This window comes from Cariama cristata, unplaced genomic scaffold (assembly GCF_000690535.1).
Source record: "Cariama cristata isolate BGI_N322 unplaced genomic scaffold, ASM69053v1 scaffold20877, whole genome shotgun sequence".
NCBI classification, from domain to species: domain Eukaryota; kingdom Metazoa; phylum Chordata; class Aves; order Cariamiformes; family Cariamidae; genus Cariama; species Cariama cristata.
In genome coordinates, this window is record NW_009628691.1 from 86279 (window position 1) to 112259 (window position 25981).

The 25981-nt window shown below is 39.3% G+C and overlaps 1 protein-coding gene and 1 non-coding gene across 2 annotated transcripts; one reads left to right on the plus strand and one right to left on the minus strand.

Moving 5' to 3' along the window:
• The first annotated feature begins 7872 nt into the window (after positions 1-7872).
• TRNAN-GUU lies at positions 7873-7946 on the plus strand. The gene has a single exon. It is a non-coding gene; the product is annotated as a tRNA-Asn (tRNA).
• Positions 7947-12029: 4083 nt separating this feature from the next.
• On the minus strand, positions 12030-25499 carry LOC104165330 (ras-related protein Rab-18-like; the record flags this gene model as incomplete). The annotated part of the gene is given in 7 exon segments (XM_009704922.1): positions 12030-13804; positions 15386-15452; positions 15533-15651; positions 17480-17527; positions 17530-17551; positions 19517-19578; positions 25444-25499. Coding segments are annotated over 7 exon segments (553 nt in total), but the record flags the coding sequence as incomplete, so codon positions are not given.
• Positions 25500-25981: the final 482 nt, after the last annotated feature.

Below are 25981 nucleotides of genomic sequence, written 5' to 3' on the forward strand. Positions count from 1 at the left end.
GGGGAATGCCCTCACTCCACAGTCTCCCTCTTCAAAAGAAAATGAGCAATTCCACTGAAACAGTTCACTGTCGTGAAACGGATCTCCATTTTTTTGAGGAGAGAAAATCCCAGCTGTTTTTCTGCCTCTTCTGCTCACAGAACTCAAGCTGCTTTGGGTAGTTATTAACAAAATAACTCTGCAAAGTCAAACGATTTTGAAAACTCCAAAATAAGCCAAACAGCCCTGTCACTTTCCCTGCATCCCGCACACTCTACCACTGTGAAAGTAAAAGTGTCTTTTGATACCAACAACTCTCTTGCAGAGTTTGCCTCTTAGCATCTGTGCCTGTATTTAGAAAAAAGTTAAATAAAATCACCACTGTACCAAACAACAGAAAATGATTTAGCACATAAAGTAAGGTTCCAGCTGATCTATATTGGGATAACTATAAGGGACGCGTAGCAAGCAAATAGAGATGAAGCCTATGAAGACCGAATGCCTGTTTCGTAGGGCTTCCCGCTGACACCCTCTCACATCAGTCTCCCAGTCCAGTTCACAAAATGAGCTGCTGCCATCTTATGGAAGAGACTTTGAAAAGCACTTGGTCCAAAACCAGTTCTGCTCTTCCCGCCGTGCTGCATTTCTTCATCTCCCTTGGTTTACTCTGTGATTAATAATATTTATTTATTTTTTTTTTTAAGAATTTCCTTGCTTTGCAAAGATCCGCCTATTGTGGTGAGTTATTCTTTGTGGAAGTTACTTTCTCACCTATGATTTTACAGTAATTTTCAGAGCATCCAGAAAGTCAGATGGAGCAGTGTACTGAGAAAGGGAACAAACCAGCCGGGCTGTTAATCCAGACCCTGCCTCAGACAGAGGCTTCTTGTGTGATACAACAAAAGCCAGCTGGAGCCATTCAGCCACCGCAGGATAAAGTCATCATTTTTGCCCAGTCTTAAGGTCATCATTCTGTGTGCTCCATCTCTGGACTTCTCTACGTGGCCAGCTTGAACCAGTTTAACTAAAGGTGTGATTTTTAACATGCTTACTAAGATAAACGAAAATACGTCAGCTTAAGCCTGAAGCCAGCATGTACACAAGGGTTCAGTTTCTCCATTTGTAAGGCACAAAGAGCTGCATTTGCAGAATGTCAGGGAGCTTTGCTGAGAGATTTTGCCTTTGATCTGAAAGGGAAATCGCTCCACAAGCTTCTGTGTTACTGCATGACAGAAAAGCAAGATTTCAGATAAGGATTGCCTGTGAAGGGAGAGTGAGATGATGTCTTGTCATTTGATAGCTATGTCTAATAAATACTGAATTCCACCAAAATTCCATGAAGGAGAGGAGTTATAGTCCTGTATCAGTATCCAAAAAGGCAAGTAGGAAGATCTGGAGCTATGCAGACATTAATCCCAGACAATGCAGTAGAAAGATGATTCAGTATGCCATTAATAAAGAATTAAAGCATATTTTAATCACTGTGCTGTTAGGAGTCATGAACCAGAGAGTAGAATTACACCAAGGACTGAAAGGATTACTAAAGGCTTTTATAGCCTCCAGAGTTGCATGTAACTGCACAAAACGGCTTGGGTGAGGGACAAATAACAACATGAGACAAGTCAAGAACATAAGTCTTTAAATGAGATTGGCCAGAACGTAGAACAGCTGGCAGAACTAAACATTTTTAAGCACCATTTATTGGAAATGGGTCTCATCAGGAAAATCTGCTTTCCTTCTTCATGGTGAACACAAAAAAAGTGGCAAGAAAAATGACACAGTTTTCAGGAGTTTGACACATCATGATCAGATAGTCTAAAGAAAAAGCCCGTGCTACATGGAATCTGTAAGCCCCGCGCTCAATAGTTTAAACTGATGTTGCTCACAAGGTAAATGTCAGCCAGGAACCTTGGACAGTAGCACAGGTATGACACCGCGGGCATTCCGTTTTCATCAGGAGTTTGTAAAAATTCTAAGTCACTGCTAGTAACAGTCAAAAAAACCCACCCAAACTTTGACAGACTGCTGAGAAGAAGGGCAAAGAAACCTAACAGAGACATCAGGATCATTCAGTAAGATAACTCCCTTGAAAAGGCACATAGATCCAGCACCTTCTCTCCACATCATTCTTTCCAAGAGCAAAACCGTAACTGAAATCTGCTCTAATCCAGAGGAAGCATAACTGCATCTGCTGTCTTACCCAAAGGCACATCACTAGAGCAACCATGCACAGCCAGCCTTGGGTACACAAACTAATGGCTCCTGGGTCAGACCATAATCCCTATTTCCCCATAGGCCCAGCATGTCCAGATAAAGCTTATATAGAGCGTTACTGAACTATTACATGAAGTTACAACTACTGAACTAGGGGAAAAGAACTGGTTGAGGTCAAGGACACTAGGTGGGAACTCAGGCACGTCAGTTCAAGCTGCAGGTTTCTGTCTCCTTGTGGGATTTTACGCAGATAATTTGTGCCCAAAATACTCAAAGGGAGTTTGCCATCTAAATGGTTGTACAGAAATCAAGACCCATCTTGCAGTGACTCAGCAAGCCCATCTCGAAGCACTGCAGAGGGCTAATGACTGCAGAGAGCTCACATGCTATGGTAATGGATAGCTGCAGGTGCCCAAGACAAATACAGTATATTCTTTCTCTCATATCATCTTGGAAAGTCTCATTTAGTGGCATTTCTTAGTTATGCCTGAAAATATCTTATTATAACGTTCACATTGGTCTTTAAATAAAAATACCAGCACTTTCATGGCCCCTTATTAACTGAGAGATATAAAATTTCAGTAAGGAAAGAGGGTGTGGTTTCAAGGGTCCACTTAGTCTCTAATCAGAGCATAAAGATTTTTTTAACATATATATAAGATATGAAAAACACATTGCCTTTTGTCTTTTATTTTTTTAATTTTCTTTTACTTTTTTACTTTCCTAACAGGCTTCTCCGAATAGCTTCATTTAAAATGGTCTTTCTATAGTGCCCGGTGTTTTCTTTGGCAAATTTGGAGACCTGGGTTTTGGGATAAAAGTAAATTGCACCAAAAGACCAAAACGGGATCAGGAGATTTGACAGGACTTCATAAAAGTCAGTTGTGCACAGGCAAAGGGGGAATTTTTCAATAGGTCATTTTAAAGATAAAAGCTCTGGAGGAAAGAGTTCTGCTTGGTGGCAAACTCATCTAACCCTTGCAAAGCCTACAGGAGAGTCTGGAAGGGAGGCAGAGGTTACAGAGCACAAGAACACACACAAACTCTCACATCTTAAAGTTATTTTACACATGATTAGGTATCATTTTTCATACAGTGCACACATGCACCTGAGCAATGGCATAGTCCTAAAGAAGGACCTTTATGTCAATCTGTCTTGCAAGCAGCTTGGGGCTGGGGGGAGGCAGAAAGGAGCAGATCGTCTATTTAATATTCACAGGCCTGCTTTTTCATTCCTCGCCACCCCCACCCCCACAATTTGCTCCCTCACCTCCCCATATCAGTTATGCTGTAAAAATATCTAGGAATCAAGGGGGATAAAGAGCGCATCCTGCTTGCAAGGATGGACGCAGAAGACTTTACCTGCACTATAGATGTAGGTCAAGCTGCAGAGCACTTCTTTTCTAGCCCCTCTGCTATCACTGATAGCTCTGATAGTGCAGGATGGGTTTCTGTCTCTTCTGTGGGAGAAGACAGCACTTTCCTTCAACACAGTGCACATTTCTAGAGCATGATTTGAGCCGCAAAATGTTCAGAAGGTACATAGCCCCTTGCTAACAGATAGCAACTGCTTTATTTAATAATACCCCTATTTGAGATATCAAAGTAATCCTTCTTGCAATGCAGAGAGTGAGTGCAAGTAATTACAAAATATCATGGTATTCTTTAGGATAAGCTGCCATTAAACTACGTTGCTGTCTCAGCACCATGTGATTTCTTCCTTTCCCTTTTTCAGCCATGCCTATAAGACTGAACATCCCGAAAATATTCCCAATCTAATCTCCTTTTATTACTAAATTAACATTAGACCTAGAACTTTCCACTAAGTATAAAGAAACTGCACTAATGTTAATCACTTACATGTGGTTGCTAACATATTAATAGCAGCCACTCTAAAAGATTTGAACCGCATGGTGCTGCCAGGGCTAAACGCAGCGGGAAAGCGCACGGAGTCATCAAGCACAGGCCTGGGTCAAGACAGAAGCAGAAGCACAGAGCAAACAAGAAAACATGGATTTAAATAACTGAACTGAAACAATTCTCAATTATAGGATTTACTTATAGACAGAAAAAACACTCAAACCCATCTGCCAGAAAAATTAGGGGTTCAGCATTTGTTTTCCCTTAACATGTTTTCATGCATTTCCAAGTCGGCTGACTTGACTCCTGCTCTACTGCAGCCGGGCACAACTGGGGCTGATCATCCCCAAGGATTTGCCTCGGCTCAGGAGTGGCTTCTAACAATACCACAGCTCTTCAGGACTCAGGTAGGAGACAAAACTCCAAGTAGACATTCTGAAATATGTGGACTACCATATGGTCACTGAACTAAAAACCTCAGGTTTTAGTGAACAAAAAAAGCCTTCGAGCTGTTCTCCTGTTTACAAAATAGAGACGCAGAGCAGTTAAGCTGCTTTCCTCAGAGCCACATCAAGAACTAAGTCTATTACCAGGTTCAAGCTTGTTGATGTGGTTCATTTCCACAGACACTGATGCATTAGAAAAAGAGGCACAGGCTCAGAAAGAGATTACATTACTAGTTCTGTACTGTATTACCCTAAAACAAAAACAAAATTTGAAAAGGCATCACTTTACAACAGGTAGCCTTCCTGTCCAGCAGGAAATGCAACTGCTTCTTTATTTTACATGTCATAAATGAAACAATCTTCCGCTGGGTTCCATTAGGCACATGGGCATCACCTAGCAAACACAGGTTTCAGCAGAAGTCCCAGATAAGGAAACATGCTGTCATTACAGCAAAGGAAATAAAGGTTAAACAGAAGAACAAGCTTTCCATTATTAAGGTTCCAAAAACCTTGCCTGTGGAGGCAATAAAATCTTCATTGTTGGATTCCTTGTAAGAATATTTTAGATACATGAATGGTTTGAGTGTACTTGATCCTTTCTTAGGGTAGAGAGAAAGACTACCGTGGTGTCTTAAAGTCCTTTCCTGCTCTGTTTTCCCAGACTAAGTCTGCAAACAAAAGATGTATTCAGGCTTCAAGCTAGTACGATAAAATGTTCCAATCTGTATACTGTCAAATAATTTTGGCTTCTCTGGACGGCATGGCAAACGCATTTCAATGCTTTTATTGCTTCTGACTACTACTGTGAAATACATAGCAAATAATTTCCACTAAGCTCAGAAGACTGCTACTCCTATTCTGAGGAGCACAAGAAAAAGGAAGCATATCATTGCAGGCCTTCAGGTATCACTGCCATCTATCTGCAACTTACAGGGGAAATTTCTTTACACTTCTTTTTGATTGCTCCAGCCTCACACAGTTCGCCTCTCCTCTCTAGGCAAAAGGAAATTACAAGACCAGAAGATGGTTTTTTCTTACTGTCCAAAGGGAGAAGAGAAGCTGGCAGGATATTCCTAGGGTTAAACTCACCTGCTGGCTTAGTCCATAGAAATCTGTTAGCCAGCTCACCAAATTTCATCACATTTGCCTGTGAAACAACAGAAGTTTCCTTCATTCCATTTGCCAGCTAGCACGCAATCCTAGGAGAAAGAAATAGGGTGGTAGGAAGGTGCTCCTGCCCCTGGAGGAGGGTCGGACAGTCAAACCTCACAGCCAGAGCAGGCCCATTCCCAAATACTGTCCCTGCAGCACCAAACCAGAGAAGACCCAGGAAGCAGCCTGCTTTCTGGAGGGGGTACGTTCAACTATTGAGCTCTGCGTTACCTCAGCCAGACTGCCACCGGTACCTGAACTACCTCCCACGTCTGTGCCACCTCTGTCTACTGATCAGTCACTGATGTTTTTCACATCCTTATTCATTTACCATCTTTCCACCTGGATTGCTACATATACAGAGGGAGGCACAGACATTCAGACCTGACACAAAAGGGTACTGTAGTATCTTCTGGTTCAAACCAAGAAACAGCAATACGCTGCGATAATAGCATAATTGCAGCCATTTCACACACCTGAAAAAGGACTCCATGCCTTGTTTCTTCCAACTAGATCTGCTAATTTAGTAAGTCTCCTGCAAGCTTTGACTCAAACTCCGTAAGTTACAGAAAAATCTGTATGAGTAATGCCTGCAGTCTTGAAAACCAACAATTTGTTAATTCAAACATTATCGCCAAAGCTTGAATGCTGTCAGTCCTCCAACAGATTATATTGGAAACTGAGAGACCATTATTAACACTTCACTAAAAAAACATAAGGTCCTGTATTGAGTCAGTTTGGCTCTGCAACTTTCGGGACTCCTCCCTATGTACCCTATAGCTACATTTAAACTCTGCCACCCACAAGGACATTTTAGCTCCCAGGCCCATAGAGCCCAGCTACCCTTCAATTCCAGCTCAGGATGAAACCTGGATCTGTACCTTTGCCTTGTGCCAGGGATCCCAGCAGAAAGACACCCGGGCATCCAGGCCAGACAGGAGCTGAGTACCATCTCCGTTAGCTCTGAGGGGAGCAGCTGGTGGAGCAAGACCCCAGCGTGCCCTGTGGGACACACCTGCTCCACAGCTTTGAGGCACATGGCATAGACTCCTTTACAGTACTGCTCAAAACACCAGGGGAAGGGAAAAGAAGCTGCGCTCTGTCGAACTCCATACTAGGAGAGGCTATCCGCTGCAGCTACTACTGAAAGTACGTTTTTCTCCACGTACCAGTGCCTATCCCTTCAAAAGATAATAGCTCAAACTCCTTCTAAAACAATTACTGACACATCTTCCTATGCTTATGCAGCTCAGTACAGGAGCACTTCACCAATAATGTCAGCAGCACGCCAAAGTGCAACCTTGCAGAGATTAAGTTTCCTAGCTTTTAAAAGCAATTCAATCATTTTCAAGCCAACACTTTGCTGTATTTTCTTTGCTAAATGAACAACAAAAAAGGCTAAGATATTAAAACAGACAGCTTTCTTCCACCAGGAAAGTAGACATAACAGGTACAGATTCACCAGCTGAAGAGAAATCAGTTCCTGTCATGTTTTTCAGTATTTCATATGCTTTAGTTTCCATCAATACACGAGGGCATATCGAGTGAAAGGCTACCTCCCTTCCTGGCTGGTGATGACAGTGAAAGATACATATGCTCACTACAAAGAAGTTAACAGTGCTTTCTTTGAGGTAGTACAGGTATGAAACTTTAAAAAAGTAAAAATGCAAGTTTCACCATGAAATCGTCACTGTTCCTTAATATCTGCCCAAGTGTTACCTCATCTCTAACCCCCAGTTCTCAGATGCAGTCAGCATCTTGGATGTCTCTCAATCCACGTTCTGAAGTGTACCTGTGTTTTGTTTTAATTGCATTAACCTTCACAGCCACGCAGGTTTCTAGACTTCTTACAGCCATGCCCACAAGCACAAAAAGCATGTGGGAACTGCAGGGCCTTTCTGTAGCTTCGGCCAGAGAAACAGTGCTTTTGATCCACCTCTGAAATACTAACGCGTGGCCTAGCACAACGTGACCCCAAGCACTCCTCTCCTGAGGGAGGTAAGTGGTGAGGAATAGCTACTTCTTCAAACCAAAAGAATCTCATCTTTCACACCCCATAGGAGGTAACCGCATTTCTTCCCCCTCCATCTCTTACCATACCAGGTTTTTTGCAGCAATGTGCCAACAGTACTGATCTGTCACTGTCCAACACATACAGCCACCACCATCAGCAGTTATCAATCAGGAATTCAGCTCTTCTGAAGACAACCACTACATATCAGTCTCTGTGGCGCAATCGGTTAGCGCGTTCGGCTGTTAACCGAAAGGTTGGTGGTTCGAGCCCACCCAGGGACGAGCTCCCTTTTAAGGGCCAACAGGAACTAAATGAAGCACAACCAGTGGAATTGCCATAGTCCTGCTCCTGGGGAGGAACAACCCCACGCACCAGTAGGTGCTAGGGGCCACTCAGCTGGAAAGCAGCTGGGCAGAAAAGGGTCTGGGAGTCCCAGTAGACACCAAATGAACATAAGCACCCTCGCAACAAGGCAGCCAACAGCCTCCTGGGCTGCATTAAGAGGAGCATTGCCAGCAGGCAGAGGGCAGTGATCTTCGACCTCTCCTCAGCACGGGTGAGGCCACACCTGGAGCCCTATGTCCAGTTTTGGACTCCCCAGTACAAGTGAGACATGGACATAGTGGAGAGAGACCAAGGGCAGGCCAGAAAGATGATTAAGGGACAAGAGCACCTCTCCCATGAGGAAAGGCTGAGGGAGTTGAGACTGTTCAGCCTGGAGTAGAGAAGGTTCACAGGAGGTCTTATGAGTGTATATAAATACCTGAAGGGAGGGTGCAAAGAGGGCAGAGCCAGGCTAGGCTCTTTTCAGCGATGCCCACTGGCAGGAGCAGAGGCAATGGGCACAAACAGGAGGTTCCAGCTGAGTATCAGGAAACACTTTTTCACTGTGAGCATGATCAAGCCACTGGCAGAGGTTGCCCAGGGAGGTTGTAGAGTCTCCCTCCTTGGAGATACTCAGAAGCCATCAGGACACCAACTGCAGCTGTCCCTGCTTGAGCAGGCAGGTTAGATCAGATGACCTCCAGAGGCCCCTCCAACCTCAACCATTCTGTGTTCAGCGTACTGTTCAGGAGAAGAATCTAAGTCAAATCATACCTAGGCAGACGTGATCTCTGACCTCTGGCATCCTGAGTACCCAATTAATCTGGAACTTCAGCTTTGATTTCATACCAAGCTCAGGCACTATCAGTACATAAAGCCCAACTCTTGCTTCCATAGGCATCCTTCCTTCTGGTCTTCTGGATGACACCTGCCCACAGGCTTTGTATCTTTGTCATACCTACCCTGAATTAAAATAATTATTTATGGTTGAAGCTGAAACTCAGAGATGATATATACTCTAACCAATATATTAATATACACATTATGTTTATATATTGGTTATATATTTTAATAAAGCATATTAATAACAAAGTAATTTTGATCATTACATTAAATATGCTTCATATATTGTGTATTATATAACATTTCGTGTATATATTATGTATTATTAAAACTGCCTTCAGAGTTGGGCAGTTTCTACTGCTCTTCCCTGAACCCCAGTTTACAGCTTTGCTCCTAATCCTAAGCAGTAATGAGAAGCTCCAGATCTAGCTGTGTTAAAGAACAAGTTTCATGCTGTCATGAACATCTTGATAGCCACACTCCTCAGATCAGAAAGTCCAGCCTGACAAGCATTAAGAACTGGGAACCAAGCACTCCTGTCAAAAGGATCCAACCAGACTTGTTCCCAGAACCAAGTAAATCCAGAGCTGATCATACATAGAAAACACTAGAAAAGTTTCCTTCCAATCATGATTTGAAACTCCCATTTTAAGGCTTCTTCTGAGTTTGTTTGGGTTTTGTTTGTTTTTTTTTTTTCTTTTTAAAGCTTCTAAAATAAAGAACTAGAGCCCAAGAGTTCTAGAACTTCACTAGGAATTTTGCTCTCTTATGTAAAATGTGCATAGATGCTACAGAAACTAGTAGCACGAGAAAAAAAAAAAAAATCAATCTTTAATCACCATGACCATTTTAACTCTAACAGAAAGGACCAGACATTACTCAGGTGCAAGGACAAATCTTACTCTTGCATTAAAATCAGCCACAGAACACAAGCACACAGTAGTTGGAAACATGCCTTCACAGTTCTTTGCCTGTATAACCCTTCATCAATTTTTAATTAAGGTGCCATAGGTACTCAAGAGCAAGATATGTGGGAACATTACAAAACTTGGAATCATTTTAATGGAGAGCTTCTCTCTTCTTTTTTTTTTTTTCCCCCAAAAAGCTAATGCTGTTGGAAAGCCACCAGGAAAAACACCTTATATTTTGTCTTTGAAGGCTCAACTAGCTCTGAAAACCATGCAAAGATTTGTCTGGCAACATGAAAGAGCCTTGCTCATACTAATGTTGCTTATTCACACTTTCATGAAGGACAGCAAGACACTGAAAATTACTACAGGAGCCTTGTTCAAGACAGTACGTACAGGCTGGATGCAGTACCTTGAACGTTTGTATCAATCCTCCAGTAGCTAAATAGTAGTAACTTGTGCTGATCACAACACATGCTGCCCAAGTTTTGCAAGCATTTGAAAAAACGCATCCAGTTCAGTCTCAGAACAGAATTACCACACTAAACTATGGAGTAAGATTAGAAGGATTATTGTAGTTCACACTATGCATCAGGTTATCCCTGGCAAACAAACAAACTAACAAAATGAGGCATACAGAGCGGTTACCGCTATGGTATGTGACAGCAGCAAACACACCATTGTTTCCAGACGTTCTGCCAAAGTTGATGAGACAGTCATTGGTACTGTTTGGGGGCTTACAGAACTCACGTTTTCATTTTGTTAATACTTATTTTGAGGCAGCTGTTGATTTCATTATTACAGCAGGAGACCAGGAAAAGTGATGCTGTAGTCTGGATAGAAACTCCACTAGCAATAAAAAAAAAAAAAAAAAGCCTCTTGAAATCTCCACTAGAAGCCTGTCCTACCTCTCTTTTTAAAACAGTGGAAGAAGAAAGCCAAGACAAAACCAGTTAGTAATATTCTCAAGTCTAAGTTTGAGAAGATGCAACTGTCACACCATATTCTTCCAGGCTAGTGTAAAGACTACATAAAAATCTCTGCCAGCCACAAGTACTTAACTGCTGGTCAATATTTTTAGAATTGACTACAGGGTAAATGAACTGGCAGCAACTTCAGTTTTAACTGTCTTTCACAGCCATGTAAGATTTTGGTTTAGTATTTTCTTATAAAGCTGCAGACTGAGGTAACTATCTGCCATGGAAATGGACACATTCTAATTACTTGATGAAGAGCAAGCAATAGCTATTATTACACAGGTTATACATTATCCCTCAGCTACCTACTGAAGTAGACTGAAGGATCTCTTGCGCCTACTTCTCCAACTGCAAAACTCAATATTCCACAAAGACACAGGCTTAAATCAGTATTAAGCAGAGGTTATGATACAGCTTGCAACAGTTTCAGATATGCTTGCATTACAGCTACAACAACGAAAAGTGCACTTGGAGATAACGATGATACAATTCTGACCTGCAAAAGGGAAAAACAACTTTGAAAGTACAGGAACAGGCTTGTTTGGAAAATGGTAGCTCCCCCCTTGGCCCCGCCCCCCCCAAAAAAGGAGAGAGAAGAGGAGGATTATTAAAAAAAAAAGAGTACCAGAGTAAGAGTAATTGATGCTAAATTCGCTCTAACAGATACTGGAAGCACAGGAACCCACCGCTTCAGTACACAGCTTCTTGACAGAACAATGAGGAAAGGACGTGAGACTCTAGGAAAAGCCATTCCTCAGGGACATAACCAAACATGCTTAAAAGATGAAGACAGAAAAGCTAGTTGCAAGTCAAATAGAAAACATCTGCTTTAAAAAAAGTGCTCTCAGTCTCACTAAATACACTGTTTCAGAACACTCCTCTCCCGGAAAAGTTTTGCAGGGAAAGAAGGAGCAAATGGCTTGATTCTTTTGCAGAACAATACCACTATTCAGAGTACCCTGCAGTTCCTCCCTTTGACAAGAGCTGTCAGATTTGGCAAAGGCAGAATGAAAGATGAATCCAGGTCCTGTGATAAAAGGACTTTTTGTGAGAAACTGAATATTAAGTCTCTTCTCAACATAGGGATGCACCTAGACTATGGGGAAAATAGGTATGGAAATATGTTACAGGCATCTGCCAGCATTGCGATACTTGCCTAATATTACTGAAATAATACTAAAATACACTATTCAGAGTTTTAATGCTCCTATGAGTTTCCTCTACTGCTAGCCTACAAAAACCAAAATCCTTTGACCTCAATGCTAACAAACAAGATCTGCTCAGCCCACATATTCTGCATGAAACAATAATACAAACCTAACATTTTAATACAATATGTATGCATATTTAATATTACATTTACAAATTTAAATTATCCTACTACATTAACAATACTATAGATACAATATTTGGTAAAAACAACTAGCATGGTCAAGTCTTCAAATTTTGGTATTGTTTTCTAGCAAGTGTAAAACAGAATAGAAAACAAAGTTTCCTTGTGAAGAATAAAGTGTATTTTAACAGAAGCAGCCAAGACCTGCTGCAAAATACAGATCATGTATGCTCACATTTACACAAAACCTTGCAGTAATAAAAGGTACTGTCATTCACTATATTTACAAGAAACTGCCCAATAGTTCAGTTACTGATTGCACTATGGTGATTATTAAAAAAAAAAACCCCACGCAACAACACAGCATGCTTGTCTCATCCTTCAGAAATCAGAAATAATTTGTCCATAAGAAGTGACCTTGAATAAACTGTATGTGCTAGAAAATATAGCTCTACAATAGGAAGAGGTTAGAAAAGTTGAATACTGTGGAAAAAAATTTATTAGTCTATACAAGTCTTCTGAAACAAACCATTGGCTTTGATACAGTAAATTCAAGTGAATACTCATTGCAATAGTATTTTTCCATACAGAGATCAAGAAGTCCTATAGCTTCCCTTTTAGTGTCTGTGACAGGAAGTTTTATTTCCGAACAAGTAGCCGCACAAAGCAGACATGTGATAGAGATCTCCACAGCCACAGTGAGCTACAGTTTGAGATAAAAGTTATATTACAAACATTTAGGAAAATTAGGCATCTGTACTGAAGTGTGGCAAATTGATTCACAATGAAAGAACAAAGATGTCATTCAGACCCCTTGCCAATAATGAAGACTTTCTACAGCAAGGTCTGGAGTAGACCGCATCATAAAAACCTAGAGCATGAGACTACCATAAATTTAGTGTATAAATATCACAGGATTAAAACTCCAGTTAAGCTGTCAACTGAAGTAATGATTAAAAATAAAAAAGGATGTCCCCCAGCTTTGCAAAGGAAGCTTTCAAAGCATCTATTCAAGAAGGTGCTGATACCAACTACGGCCTGTGCCAATTTGTATTTTAGACAGCTCTGCTGAAAGACAAAAATTTAGCAGATTTGTCTAATAACTGTATAATCTTGCCGGTTTTAATACCATAAAAAAGCATTTACTAGAAGAGATGAAATGTTACATTTATAGCTCACACTGTTTTCAAGATCTGTGCACACTATATAGTTCTATAATTTCAAGATTATTTAAAAATAAGACAAAGCGCAGACAATGCAGCAATGTGTTTGTTAGATGGATTTGTTTAGAATAGTTACACGATGAATGTATACAGTCATAAAATTTTTAGTGCACTTGTTCTTGCACATTATTTATGCTACTTATAAAAACCTGGAGATTGCAAATTGGGCATGCTTACCATGACATTTTAAACTGGGAAAGCTGCAGAACATTTTTTTCTACAAGTGTTCACTGCCATGATACAAAACAAGTATGTGCAAACTGCAAGGTCCCTAAAAATAGCATTTAATGAATTTATGTACAGAAAGATGTCACTATCTGTTTAAATATGCAAAGAATAAACTTCCCAAAGTTTATAACATAGAACAATATCCACCGCATGCTCCTCCTCCTCCATATCCTTCTTCCTTGTTTGATAACTTTACACCTCTATTTTGGCTCTCGCTCTCCCACAGTCCAGGAGTCTGTATGATTTTTTCAACAAGTTCTTCAAAGGCACACTGTACACCATCACATGTTTTTGCACTTGCCTCTGGAGAAGGGACACAAGAAGTCAAGTGTTAGCATAGTTTCCAGTAACTTGTTAGGTATTTCTCTTTTAGTTAAGTCTCAATCTAGACTTACAACTTCTACAATATATTCTATAATAACATAGCAGTGCCAAAATTAGCAGGTACGCAGATTTCTGTTGCCACATAAGGCAGGACCTCAAAAGACTCTTAATAGAAGAGCTTCTGAATTGAATGTCACTAGAATATATGGAGACAGCTACAGCTTAGCTTTATTTTTCTGTGGAACGTGCTTCAGTAAGAAGAAAGGAGGGTTCTACTAACTTAATATGTCCGATAAACCTGGTTGCTGTTCTGTATTTCAGTTCTGTACATTAGCTGGAACTGCAGTACCACCATACCATAAGAAGTAAGGATCCATACCGTAGGATTCTGGGTCAGCCTTCACGATACAACTCATCTGATAAAAAGTAATAAGGGATCTCATTTCTTCTCAGTTAGCAGAATACTAGGTAATTTCACTCAGGAGCCTTTCTTTGGCTAAGCCCAAGAAATTTGCTCACAGGGTATAAGAGCAACAGATACCATCTGAAACTGTTCAGTCCTACTAGGGCTTGCCCAGTTCTTCTAGACAGTGATGCAGATACTTAGCATACCTAGCATGCAGATATATATAGTTACAGTTTAATTTTTATGTTTCTTTTCATCTTCCATGCACTTAACAGCTTGTGCCTCAACTTTGAGCTTCTATTTCCACATCTGACACTGCAGCCAAAATGAAATACAGCAAGGTACTAGACAAAGGTATGTCACTGTGCAACTTGCTGTAGGTGAACCTGCTTTGGCAGGGGGGTTGGACTAGATGATCTCGAGAGGTCTCTTCCAACCCTGATGATTCTGTGAGGAGTCAGAGATGAGGAACATAAGCCTAAGTAAAAGCCATATCAATGAATTGCTCTGCTACTGGAGTCATCCTATAAAGTAATCCCTGCTGATCCTTAAATGAAACATGTAATAAATTTATGCATAAAGAACCACTTCACCACCCACTTTATCATTACAAGGCTTCGCCTACAAGACCCATCTCATTCTGCAGCAAGATGAGACCAACATATTTGCTCCAGTCATTACATCATTATTCAATCCCACCCATCATTTATAAGTTAATTATATTCCTAACTATTTTTACAAACCTGTTCCAATACAGATTTCTGTCGAGTTCCAGTTCTTTCGTACACTGAAAGCTGGCCACTAGTACCAGTTTCCCCTCTTTCATTTTGCTTCTGTTATTTATTTAGCAAGTCAGCTGGGAAAAGTAGTCAGACAAAACGCCAAACCTAAACCAGTTTTTGACTACAGCAGAGTCTGTATTCCACCCTTAATCCTTCTGAATTTCAGTATACTCATCCACAATCAGACTAGGTATCTGGACATATTTACGGACAATTTAAAAAAAAGGGAATATCTATTATCTTTGTACCTACTGCAGCAAAGAAATATCATTAGTTGGATTGTACGTATAAAGACTATCAGTCCTACAGAAGTGGTACTTTTCATTATGTAACAAAAATCAAGCAAGAACCCTGCAAATATCTGTAACATACCTATGAACAACATGGAATGTTTTCTTGCAAACTTGAGACCTTCATTTCTGTCAACTTCACGGTTTTCCTATAATAAGACATAGCATTAATATGCATTATTAACAAAATACACCAACAGATTACTTACTGCAGTTGAATTCAGTTTACCTTATCAATCTTGTTTCCAACTAGCATTTTCACTATGTCATTCCTTGTGCAGTACGTTTCCAGTTCATTTAACCAGTTATCCAGCTTGACAAAAGTATCTCTTCTCGTGACATCATAAACTGAAAGATATTAGCAACATTATTTCCACAATATTTTTCAAAAAAATACAGTTTACGTTACAAAAAGAGCAAAAACTACAGCTTTTGAATTGGAAAACTGAAGGAGTCCCAAGGACTCCAATTTACTTACTGCAAAACAGTAACTGGGGAAAAAAAGTTGAACATCCACCAGCTCAAATTACTGATGATACTAATGCAGAGTAACTCTAAGATTCACTCATCTACTGTTCTCAAACTAATTTGTCTGAGAACTAATCCTAGCTTACAGGCTAGAGACTACCACTCTCCAAAGAGTTCTACACTTGCAGACCCCTGATACAGGATACTTAATATCACCACTCAAAAGGTACACAAAGAGGATGGCATGACCTTCTGCACTGAGTTAGTGATAATTAAGATTTGTTTAACACCACTGCTATGCTACCGATTTAGCTAAAAAAAAAAACTGATCAACTAATCCTCACAAATACCAGTGAACTACTGAATTTTCAGCATTTTTGTGTTTCAAACTATTTAGCATTTGTGTGGGATATACGTAATAAGCTATGCTAGGAGCAAAAAGAGTAGACAAAAAGCAGACTTTGTTAAACCTAAAATTCACTACCCAGCAACTATCTAACAGCTACCATTTCAAGCTATGAAAGTATTTTTTCCTTCATCTTCACATTGCATGTGCAGACAGGTATGAATAGTTGGTTTCAATCAAATCTACAGCTTCGCTTGCACAACCCACCCTATTTGCTTTAAAAATAAAACAACCTAAGTTACTTTTTAGGAAGTTATTTAACAAAGAAAGAGTCAGGAGAAAATTATTAGATAAAATGAGAGCATAAATTTCTAGCCCCCAAACAGCACGTGCTTACTTTTACAGTTTTCAACGGTAAGTGGCAGGTTCAGTGCCAGCAACCAAATGACTTGACAAGACATGCCTGGACAGCATCTTGCTATACCAGGAAGATAATGCAACTCAAGATTTGGGAAACAGTACATACAAAACCAAACTTACCAGGAAGTCTTGTGACAGAGGTTATTCTAAGTTAAACAATTTAATTGGACACAGTATCTTACCCAGAATCTCTCAAGCCAGACACAACTTCAAAAAAAAAAAAATTTGAACTACTTCCCTGCCCTTACTTTAGTAAGCTTCTCACTTCTAGCAGTGGAGAAGCGGAACTTCAGAGCTCAGTGCCTAATTAACAGGTTTCCATATACGAAAGAAAAGTAAAAGTGACTTCACTGTGAAGTTGCAATTATGTGTTTTGGACTGGGTTTCTCCCACGCAGATTGATGCTTTTTATGCTCTCAGCTAGTCTTTTCTAAGCCATTCTGACTGTGTAACATCCCATCAGTATGGAGACACAAACAGCAAAAAATCCCAGCCAGACTCCACAGTGTTTATATTAATTTCATTAGGAAAAAGGAACAGGGAGAAGAAAGAGAAAGCTGTACACATACTGAACACTGAGAAAATTTTTTCAGTTTTTTTATTTTATTTTACTCTGGGCTTAGTAAGCACAGGCAAAAACCAAAAGTAATAAATAAAAGGAAATTCCTGGCAGCACATGGACAGCTCCAAGCTATCCCTTCAAATAGTGGTAGCTTTCAATCTCATGCAAAAATCAGTTGTTCTCAGGCTGGGGAGATTGACTACACAGGAAAGAGGTCAGATACCATATTCAAGATCCTTTAATAAAGGAGTTGTTCAACACAGACACAGTGATTTTTAATATCAATTAGATATTATAGAAAGGTTATTTGAGTTTGTATAACTCCAATGCATGAGAAAACCACAAACTTACTCAAAATAGCATGCAAAGTTATTACTTACCTAGGATAACACCTTGTGCACCTCTATAGTAACTGGGTGTTAATGTAAAAACCGCTCCGGACCTGCAGTATCCTAAAAAGCCATTCAGAAAGTTCTGTTACTCAGAATTTCAGTAGAATCTAGTTTAGCTCTCAGGTATTCTGCTTCTAATGAACATACTAAGTAAGATTCAAAGTATATTCAACTACCAGATTACCTGAGTTTATACCCTCCCCTGCTGTTTTACTGCATATTAGCTTTGAGATTTTATGTATTCTGTCCTGGGAAACACCTGTAAAGTGTTAGGTGTAGTAAATGGCTATCTTACTGCTATATAGTCCAGCTATTTCTGTGGAAGCATTTGTTCTGCAGCTAGTACAGCAGCAACCAGCAAGAAAGCAGCATAGCTGCAACACTAATATTCTCTAACAAGCATCAAAACCCATGGCAACAAAACTAGTTCCCTCACTTCAATCACCTCGGTCCAACTAAATGTGATTCAGTGCCAGAGTAGATGCATTTAACATGCTATGACTTAGCAGAAGCAAGTCGGAGGTTTTTCTGGTTTTAAGTAAAGTTGAATTTACATTCTCAAATTTAAGGTGTCAACAGCTCTGCAAAAACACAAATATTAGAATGCTATTTTCTTATCAGATTAAGTTAGAGTGCACATTTATTGCAGACTTATGCATAGAAGATTTAAATAACTGCATCCAAATTACCCCAGGTTAGAAGCGATACATGAAACACTGTGGATTCAAAATGGTTCCCTGCCAAAGAACCTGAACAACTGAGCTGGACTTTCAATATTCTATAAGTCACTCAGTCAGTCCCACGCAAACTGGGTTTGTGTCATGATACACATTTACAAGGTTTTCTTTGCCAGTTTACCTCAGAATTATTTCTTCATATTCACCAACACAAAAGAAGATAAACCCTAAATTAGTCCTATGTAACATTTTCCATCCCATGATCACTCATCATTCTTTCATCAGTCTGGTTTTCCTCCTATATGTCTATTTGTCTGTCAAGTTGTTGCAGTTACTTTCCTCGTCAAATCCATTTATTTTAGTGATGATTACTATTATCACACTAAAACATAAGTCCTGTTTGTTAGTCGAGAGATTAAACACCCTCAAAGCAACAGAAGTATTGTAATATGTATTTCATGTTCCACTACTACTTCCCAAGGAAGAAAAGGTCAGGTATCTTGCTCATATGAGAAACAAGGTTTTATTCTGCCTTGCTACAAGGAGTCACAACTGGATCTGAATATTCAAAAGGTGCTTCAAGTCACACAAGTGTGGGGGCTGGTTTGCAGAATGGGGAATGTTTGGAAAAAAAAAAAGCTTGAAGTACTTCACTCTTCACTTGCCATGAATTTAGAAGTTCCGCTTTGAACTAGAGTATATGTTAAATGCTCTAAGGCTAGCATTACAGTCACTGACTCTCCCTCTTTCAGCTGCTTCTACCACAAATAACACTGACCTCAAGCCTATAATGGCTTTGTATGAGGGCTATGAAGTTTTTAGGCTAAAAATTGTTTTGAGAGGTAACATTTGAGCATAATTTGAGCATGCAACAGTAGTTCTTAACCTATTAATACAATATTAAATTTTGCCTTAAACATTTAGGTTAAGAAGCACACCCTTTTAAAACCTGTCAAGTACAGACAAGAAGGACATATACAGGGAAGTCTCAGATCAGTGAAGGCTAACTCTTTACAAGTTAAACAATGAATTAATCATTAAAAAAAAAAAAATCTAGGAATGGCCACATTCACTGCTTTAAAGTCCAATTGATTTAATACCATTTTATTCCTCCTTTTCTCTACTCCTACCTCAACCAGACCCGGAATCAGCATTGCAGAAGAAGCTCATAGGCAACAGAATTGCCCCATTAGCCAGTTGTCCCACAGTTCATTCCACGTTCTGAATGGTTCAGTATTAACCTCCCATTCCTCCAAATCACCTTCACATTAAATAGCACTCTATACAAACTGTACATTATACAAGTCTTCACTATTCCTGAAGCAAAGCAATACATTTAAGAACTTACCCATATTGCCAGTTTAGCTTTGTTTCCATCAACTGAAATAGTTTTCACCTTGAAGTCCACACCTAGAGGAGAAAAAATATTTTAGTTCTTCAAACATACCACGGCTATTTTTGAAAAAGAAAGTAAAGAGAAAAGAAAAAAGAAAAAAAATAAAATTCAGAAAACAAGCTGTGTTTTGACAGGACCAGGAAGAGTAAGATTCATTAGCTATTTATGAACCCTGCTCAAAACTCAAGGTTTTGTTGCTGACAGGCTTTTGCAAAAGCATAAGGGCCTCTTAAGACGTTGACTCAAAATATTTTATGAAAGGTAAATACTACATTTCCTGTATTAAAGCACATATTTCAGGACAAATATTCAAGTTTATAATTCAAATGGATTAACTTTCTGTTCATTACTCATACACGTGTTCCCCTTGAGTATGTCCATGATCTTGAGGATCAACACTTCAAAATAAAGAAGCAAGCTGCATTCAGGCAGCTATTTGTTCTGTTTACCTATCTCAAACTATCTGACCACATCCCATCAAGCTGATCATGCGGAGGTAAACCAATACAGACAGAAACTCATCTACTACATGATTGCTATCCTGCCAGAGATAATGTTAGATGAAGTAATCCCTCTAACAAACAGGTCAAATAAGCTTTGGATGATTTGAACATGCAGTACATCTCTTACAGGTATTCCAGCAACATCAGGGACTCACCAACACCATGCTCAGTGACCAAGGGGAAAAAAAAAAAAAAACCACCAACAAAACACAGACAACATGGTAACAATTCTGCTGGTGATAAGTCATCTACCTCAAAATCTGAAAATTCCCCTCCTCCTTCTTTTTTTTAATACACAGAAACTAGTAGCCTATCACTTCCCCAAGGACAAGCTGCACAAAACTCAAATCAAGGCGAACAAGATGTTAATGAAAGTGCAAATCTAAAGGATATAGCAACACACATCAGTTTGAAAAGCTGAGTACAGTCATGATCCATTTTGCTGTAATTTAGTCCTTAGGTTACCAATAGCAAGTAACTGGAAGTATGTTTCAATTATTTTGGAGCGACTCTCACTCCTCACAAGGCAGCAGCCCTGAAACGTAGCAGTAGTGTTGAAAGTTGACACCTTTATATGAACAACTTTCAAGTATAACAGCAAATTTTTTGCACTTGGACTTAAAATGGTAGTCATTGTACTTGCTACAAGAATTTCTGTTTTAACTGTTCTAACAAAATGTTTAAGTAGGGCCTCATGATAAATGCACTGCACTTATATTCCTAAGGCCATGCAGATTACAAACAAGTGCAAATAGCGACCAAAATACATTCAACTTAAAGTCACAGAGGTTATATAAGATGCTTAACAAACTGCACATTGTAAGCAGATTTACAACTTCACTACAACTAAAGTCTAAGAAGAGCTTTATTTAAAAAAAAAAATGCACACAATTTTTATTCCACTGTTTCACAGCTTCAGCTCATTAGTGTTCCCTGAAGTGTCAAATTATTTTCAGACTACATTCTGCACTGGAAGAAGCCCATACTCTCTACTTCAAGCAAAATTTTGCCAAAGTACACTAACTTTTGCAGTAACTGAACAGAACTCTTGTTTTTTCAGGGACTAAGACTCTTAGTCCCTAACTTAGCAGTAATATAATGATCCATGCCATGTGCAAGGATGGTACATTATTCTAGAGTTATGTTCACAAAAAAGAAAAGTCACTATTAAATTTGCTTTAAACAACAGTTCTTAGAACTTTACCCAGTTCATAGAAGACTGCTATGCAAGCAAGTTGACTCAAAGTGATCCTAAAGAACACCCTGTCCTGCCAATTTTTTAGCACTCAGCAGTAACTTTTAGACTAACAGAATCTCTTCTTCCACTGTAACTGCATATTTGTTTTCCTAGACCATAAAAATCACCATTGCTCAGCCAGGATGTCCAACAGCCTACAGCGCATTCTCTTATCCATTAGTCTCACACCAAAAACCTGTAACTGTAGATATTACAAATCTATCAGATACTTAACGTAACAAATCAAAAGAACGTCATAGTAGTTTCAGAAAATTTTTTCCCTTAGGACAAACGTATTACATGTATTTTGAAGCCACAGTATCCTGTCTCCCATTCAGTAAATAGATTCAGTATCTTGCACCTGCACAGTTCTACAATTTTCATTTAATGCAAAGTGCATATACACCTTCATATTGGCCCTGCTGCTGGCTTAAAATCAAAAGATAATGCTTTAAATTCTGCATGAGCAATACAAGTAAATTAAGAAACTAAAATAGTGAATAAACCCCATGTGTTATAGACTGATCACTGAAAAGCAAAAGTATGAAAATGAACCAATAGCACACCAAAATATACCTTCTAAAGTTATCAAGACATGGCAAATATAATTCTAGTAAACCAAGGAGGTCAACACATACCAAAGCCAGTTAGCAAAAAGGAATCTTTTAAATAACTAGGTTTTTGATTATCAATCTGCCATAAAAGACAAGTAGAAAAAATGCAGGGCTCAAGAAAATCTTGTTAAACTGAACAAACAGGGTACTTATGTTCCCTAAATACTTCAGTGAAATACAGACATGTTTGTCTCACAGGTGTCAGTTCTGAGCTTACAAGAGTGACATTTCTACCCTTGACAAGAGAAAGTTGACAGCGCTTTCTACCATGCCTTGAAAGACAGCCAGAAACAAGACAGCACTACTAGACTGTACTCCTGTGTGTTGACACCTACCGCCTCAACCAAATGGACTCAGCGCTACACACTAACATACTATGGACTGACAGTCTGCAAGGAATAACTCTATCACCTTCCTGCTGCTCTCACATTTAGGCCAGTATGCCATGCTGTATTTACAGGAAGTGCAAAATCAGCTAAAGTGTATTATTTGTGTTGTAGGTAACTGACAAGTTGGACAGCTTAGAGTTGGAAGACTCTAAGTGCAAGGAAGGCTAAAAAGTTAAGAGACATCAGCTCTGTGCAACACATTACTTAGGAAATACAGATTGCACTGAACACTTACCTAGAATCTCTCACACAAAGAGCAAACAAGTAAAGACAAGCATGAGCAGTAAGGACAACAGAAAATACTGGGGTATATCTAGTCTGCTAAGATCCATGTGATAAAGCCCAGTGAATAAATTAGCCTCAAGAGAATGCAAGGAGGATAGGCGATCTGCTAGGCTGAATACAACATGGTTAATCCAACCGAAGCTACTCAAGTCAAAATACTTATTTGGTCAAGGCAGCTTAATTCTTCTGAGAATATCACAGGATTTTTACAAAATTCTGAAGAAAAAAAAAACCCACAAAACAATAATTCAGCGTGTCGTTTAAATTGCACTCAGTAGGTTTGTACAAGCTACAAAGGTATAGGTCATTGCAAGGGATGAGTTGTGCTGCAGTCAAGGCTTTCCTCACTGTTGTGGTTCTGTGTGCAGCTGTTTTGGTTTTTTTTAAACATATAGCATGTCATCTCTTCACTTTCTAATCCAAATTAAAAAATATAGTCACTTTAACCAGTTCAGCAGTCAGTATGTAGATGACATTGAAAGATAGCATTATTTGTAGTCAATCCATTCATTTTGGAAAAGCACCATACTCTGCAGTCTCAACAGGAAAGTCTTAAAATTATTTTAAAAACCCTTCCATCTCCAAGCTCAAAATGAAATAGGGTTTAATCAGCACAAAAAGAAATCCAGGTTGAGATTCACGAAGTGTTTTGGCATTTCACGATCTTGTGAGTACCTGAATTTGGTATCTAGGATCTGTCTTCGTACAGCAGGAAACAATTATCTCCAAGAACTCACTTCAAGTACTTCATCTATATGAACAACAAATCCTGCCCTGAATCTAAAGCTGACACGCTGCTTCTTTGCCATCTTTCTGGTTAACATATTGCTATGCCACAGCCTAGTAGTTTAAAAAAAAAAAAGAAACAAGAAAACAAATAAGAACAACACAGATTCTGTTCTCCTCCCAGTTAAGTGGAATAAAAAATTACAAGAAAAGAATCTGCTATCCCACATGACTGCTGCACACACCATGCTATAGGACTTTCACAGTTGGGGTCACAGTAGCACTACTGCACAATACTACTACAAACATCAGCTAGAGGAGCCTAACAGCTAGGGCAATCTAGGCCAGCATTTGCGCAGTCTCTAGAAACTTCCTCTTCAGGCCAAATGATCATGTTCATTGCAGACTACTATATTTGTTTCAGAACTCAAACTCTATTTGAAGTAATGTTCATATTGAGTATTCTTCCTCCTTTTCCACATCAGAAACAGAGCAGGGTAGGACCTGCCAGTAGTAAATCTTGAGTAGTTGCTATTTAACAGCCAACAATTAGCTATCACACATGCTGTTGTACATTTTGACAAATCCCAAAGAGGAAAAATTACTTCACGAAATAATTCCTTAGCTATTCAAATAGTGCACTGATGTCAGTTTTTGACATCAGAAGAGAGTGTGATGTATGAACAGCAGTATTAAAAAAAAAAAACCCACACAATTAAGAAAAAAACTACCACAACACAATAAAGATGCCCACACTGAGACCGAACTAGTCTAATGGCATCCAAAACATCATGAAAGCTCAAGTAGCAATCCTGCACTGACTTTCTGGCCCACATTGTTGACACACCAAGAGAGTAACATGATTTGAGGTACATACAGTGCCAAAATGATTTAGATTAGAATACAAGACTGCCATCTTCATCAGCTGGTCTGTTTCATTCCTGTTTCCATCCATGCTATCCTCCCTCATGAACTCAGGTAGGCTACTTGCATAAGTTCATTTTTTTACAAGCAATGAAATGAACAAAAATAGGCCATGCTCCTCCACTTGGCTGCTCAGTGCTTTACATGAAATAGTATTCCTGTATCTTAACATTAATGAAGAATACATTGATTTATTGACTTCTTAACTAATTAGACAGAGCTAGCTTTGTTTACCAAGAGCTGAACTCAAAGAAAAAATTTGGTACAAGTCCTCAGCCAGAACTCTTCCTACAGAGAAAGTAAAAATGCAATTGAAATGCATCGTGTGGAAGAGTCCTACTTTCCATTACTTCAGTTATTAATTTGGCACAGAGTTGCATCATGTTCTCAGATCACATTTTGCCTCCTTTGACCACCATCTACATAATATATCCTGCATTCTGGGTCACCCTCCTCTGGCACAACTGACTTCACTATTGGTAGGCATCATATCAACACAGCAATGACACATCATGGCTTTTTTCCCAGCAGCTCTAGATTCTTGGGTCTCTTCCATTTTTCTCAAGAGTCTAGCTGCCAAGGAACTGATTACTAAGTAGAAGAGAAAAAGCCACATTGTAATTTCCTTCTTATAGAGGGAAAGCAAAGCAACAAAGAGTCCAGTACACTCTAGTATTGTCAGGAGTTGCAAGAGCTAACATCCCCTATTAAAGGGAGTCTTAAGTCTTCTTAAGATAGCTACCAAGTATCACATTACACAGAACGCAAGTTCGACAGTAATATAACTATTCAAACAACTTTATAGCTATCTTGCACAGATAAATCAGTAGGAGACATAACAGTAGCTCTTACATTTCCATTATAGCCTGAAATGCCAGTAAACAGTGAACTGCAGGTTGTTCCATTAGAGCTTTTCACTGCCCATACCTATGACTTCCATCTTCATGGTGAAGGGTGACTATTTGTATCTGTTTTCCTAGCCAAGGATACGTTTTTGCATAAAGGGGACAACTACAGGCCAGTACAGTCAATGTTCTACACCAATGAGCCCCACATGCTAAAACTGTCCACATCATTCTTTCCTTACAGAGAAGCGGACACACGTCTGAACTTCACTACCAGTTAGGCAAGTCTGAACAAACTACAATTCTGTACTGAAGTTGGTATAAATTTTTCTAAGGTAGCATCAGCACATACTTACCAATTGTTGCTGCAAGTTCCGGGTCGAATGTATCATCTGTGAACCGCAGCAGAAGGCTGATACGGAGGGAAGAAAAATAAGAGTTACTATTATCGCAGCATATCCATAGCTTGCTGGAAACCTATAAATTACAAGTCTGAAAGTAACAGTGAGATCACACAGCTAAATAAAAAACACATCTCATTTTTCCATAATTTCTCTCCTTCAAAACACAAAGAAGGGAACACGAAAATAATACAGTAGACATGCTCTGCTAGAAAAGCCCAGGCCTCTTCTCTGCATCTATTACCAAGTAAGTCTCTTTGAAAACAAAATACCACACAACTTGTCTAATCAGTTGCCTGAACAGCCACATGGTCTGTTTCTCAAAGCATTTAACTTCTATCTTACGCTATTTTCGTTCTCTCAGAATTCAGTACAAAAGTAAGATTTTTTTTGTTTGTTTCATATTGCCTCACATAGTATTTCTCTAAGCTTGAGAAAAAAATTCCAAGTCAGCTTTTCACCCCAGAAATAACTTATTGAACTGGGCATGCAG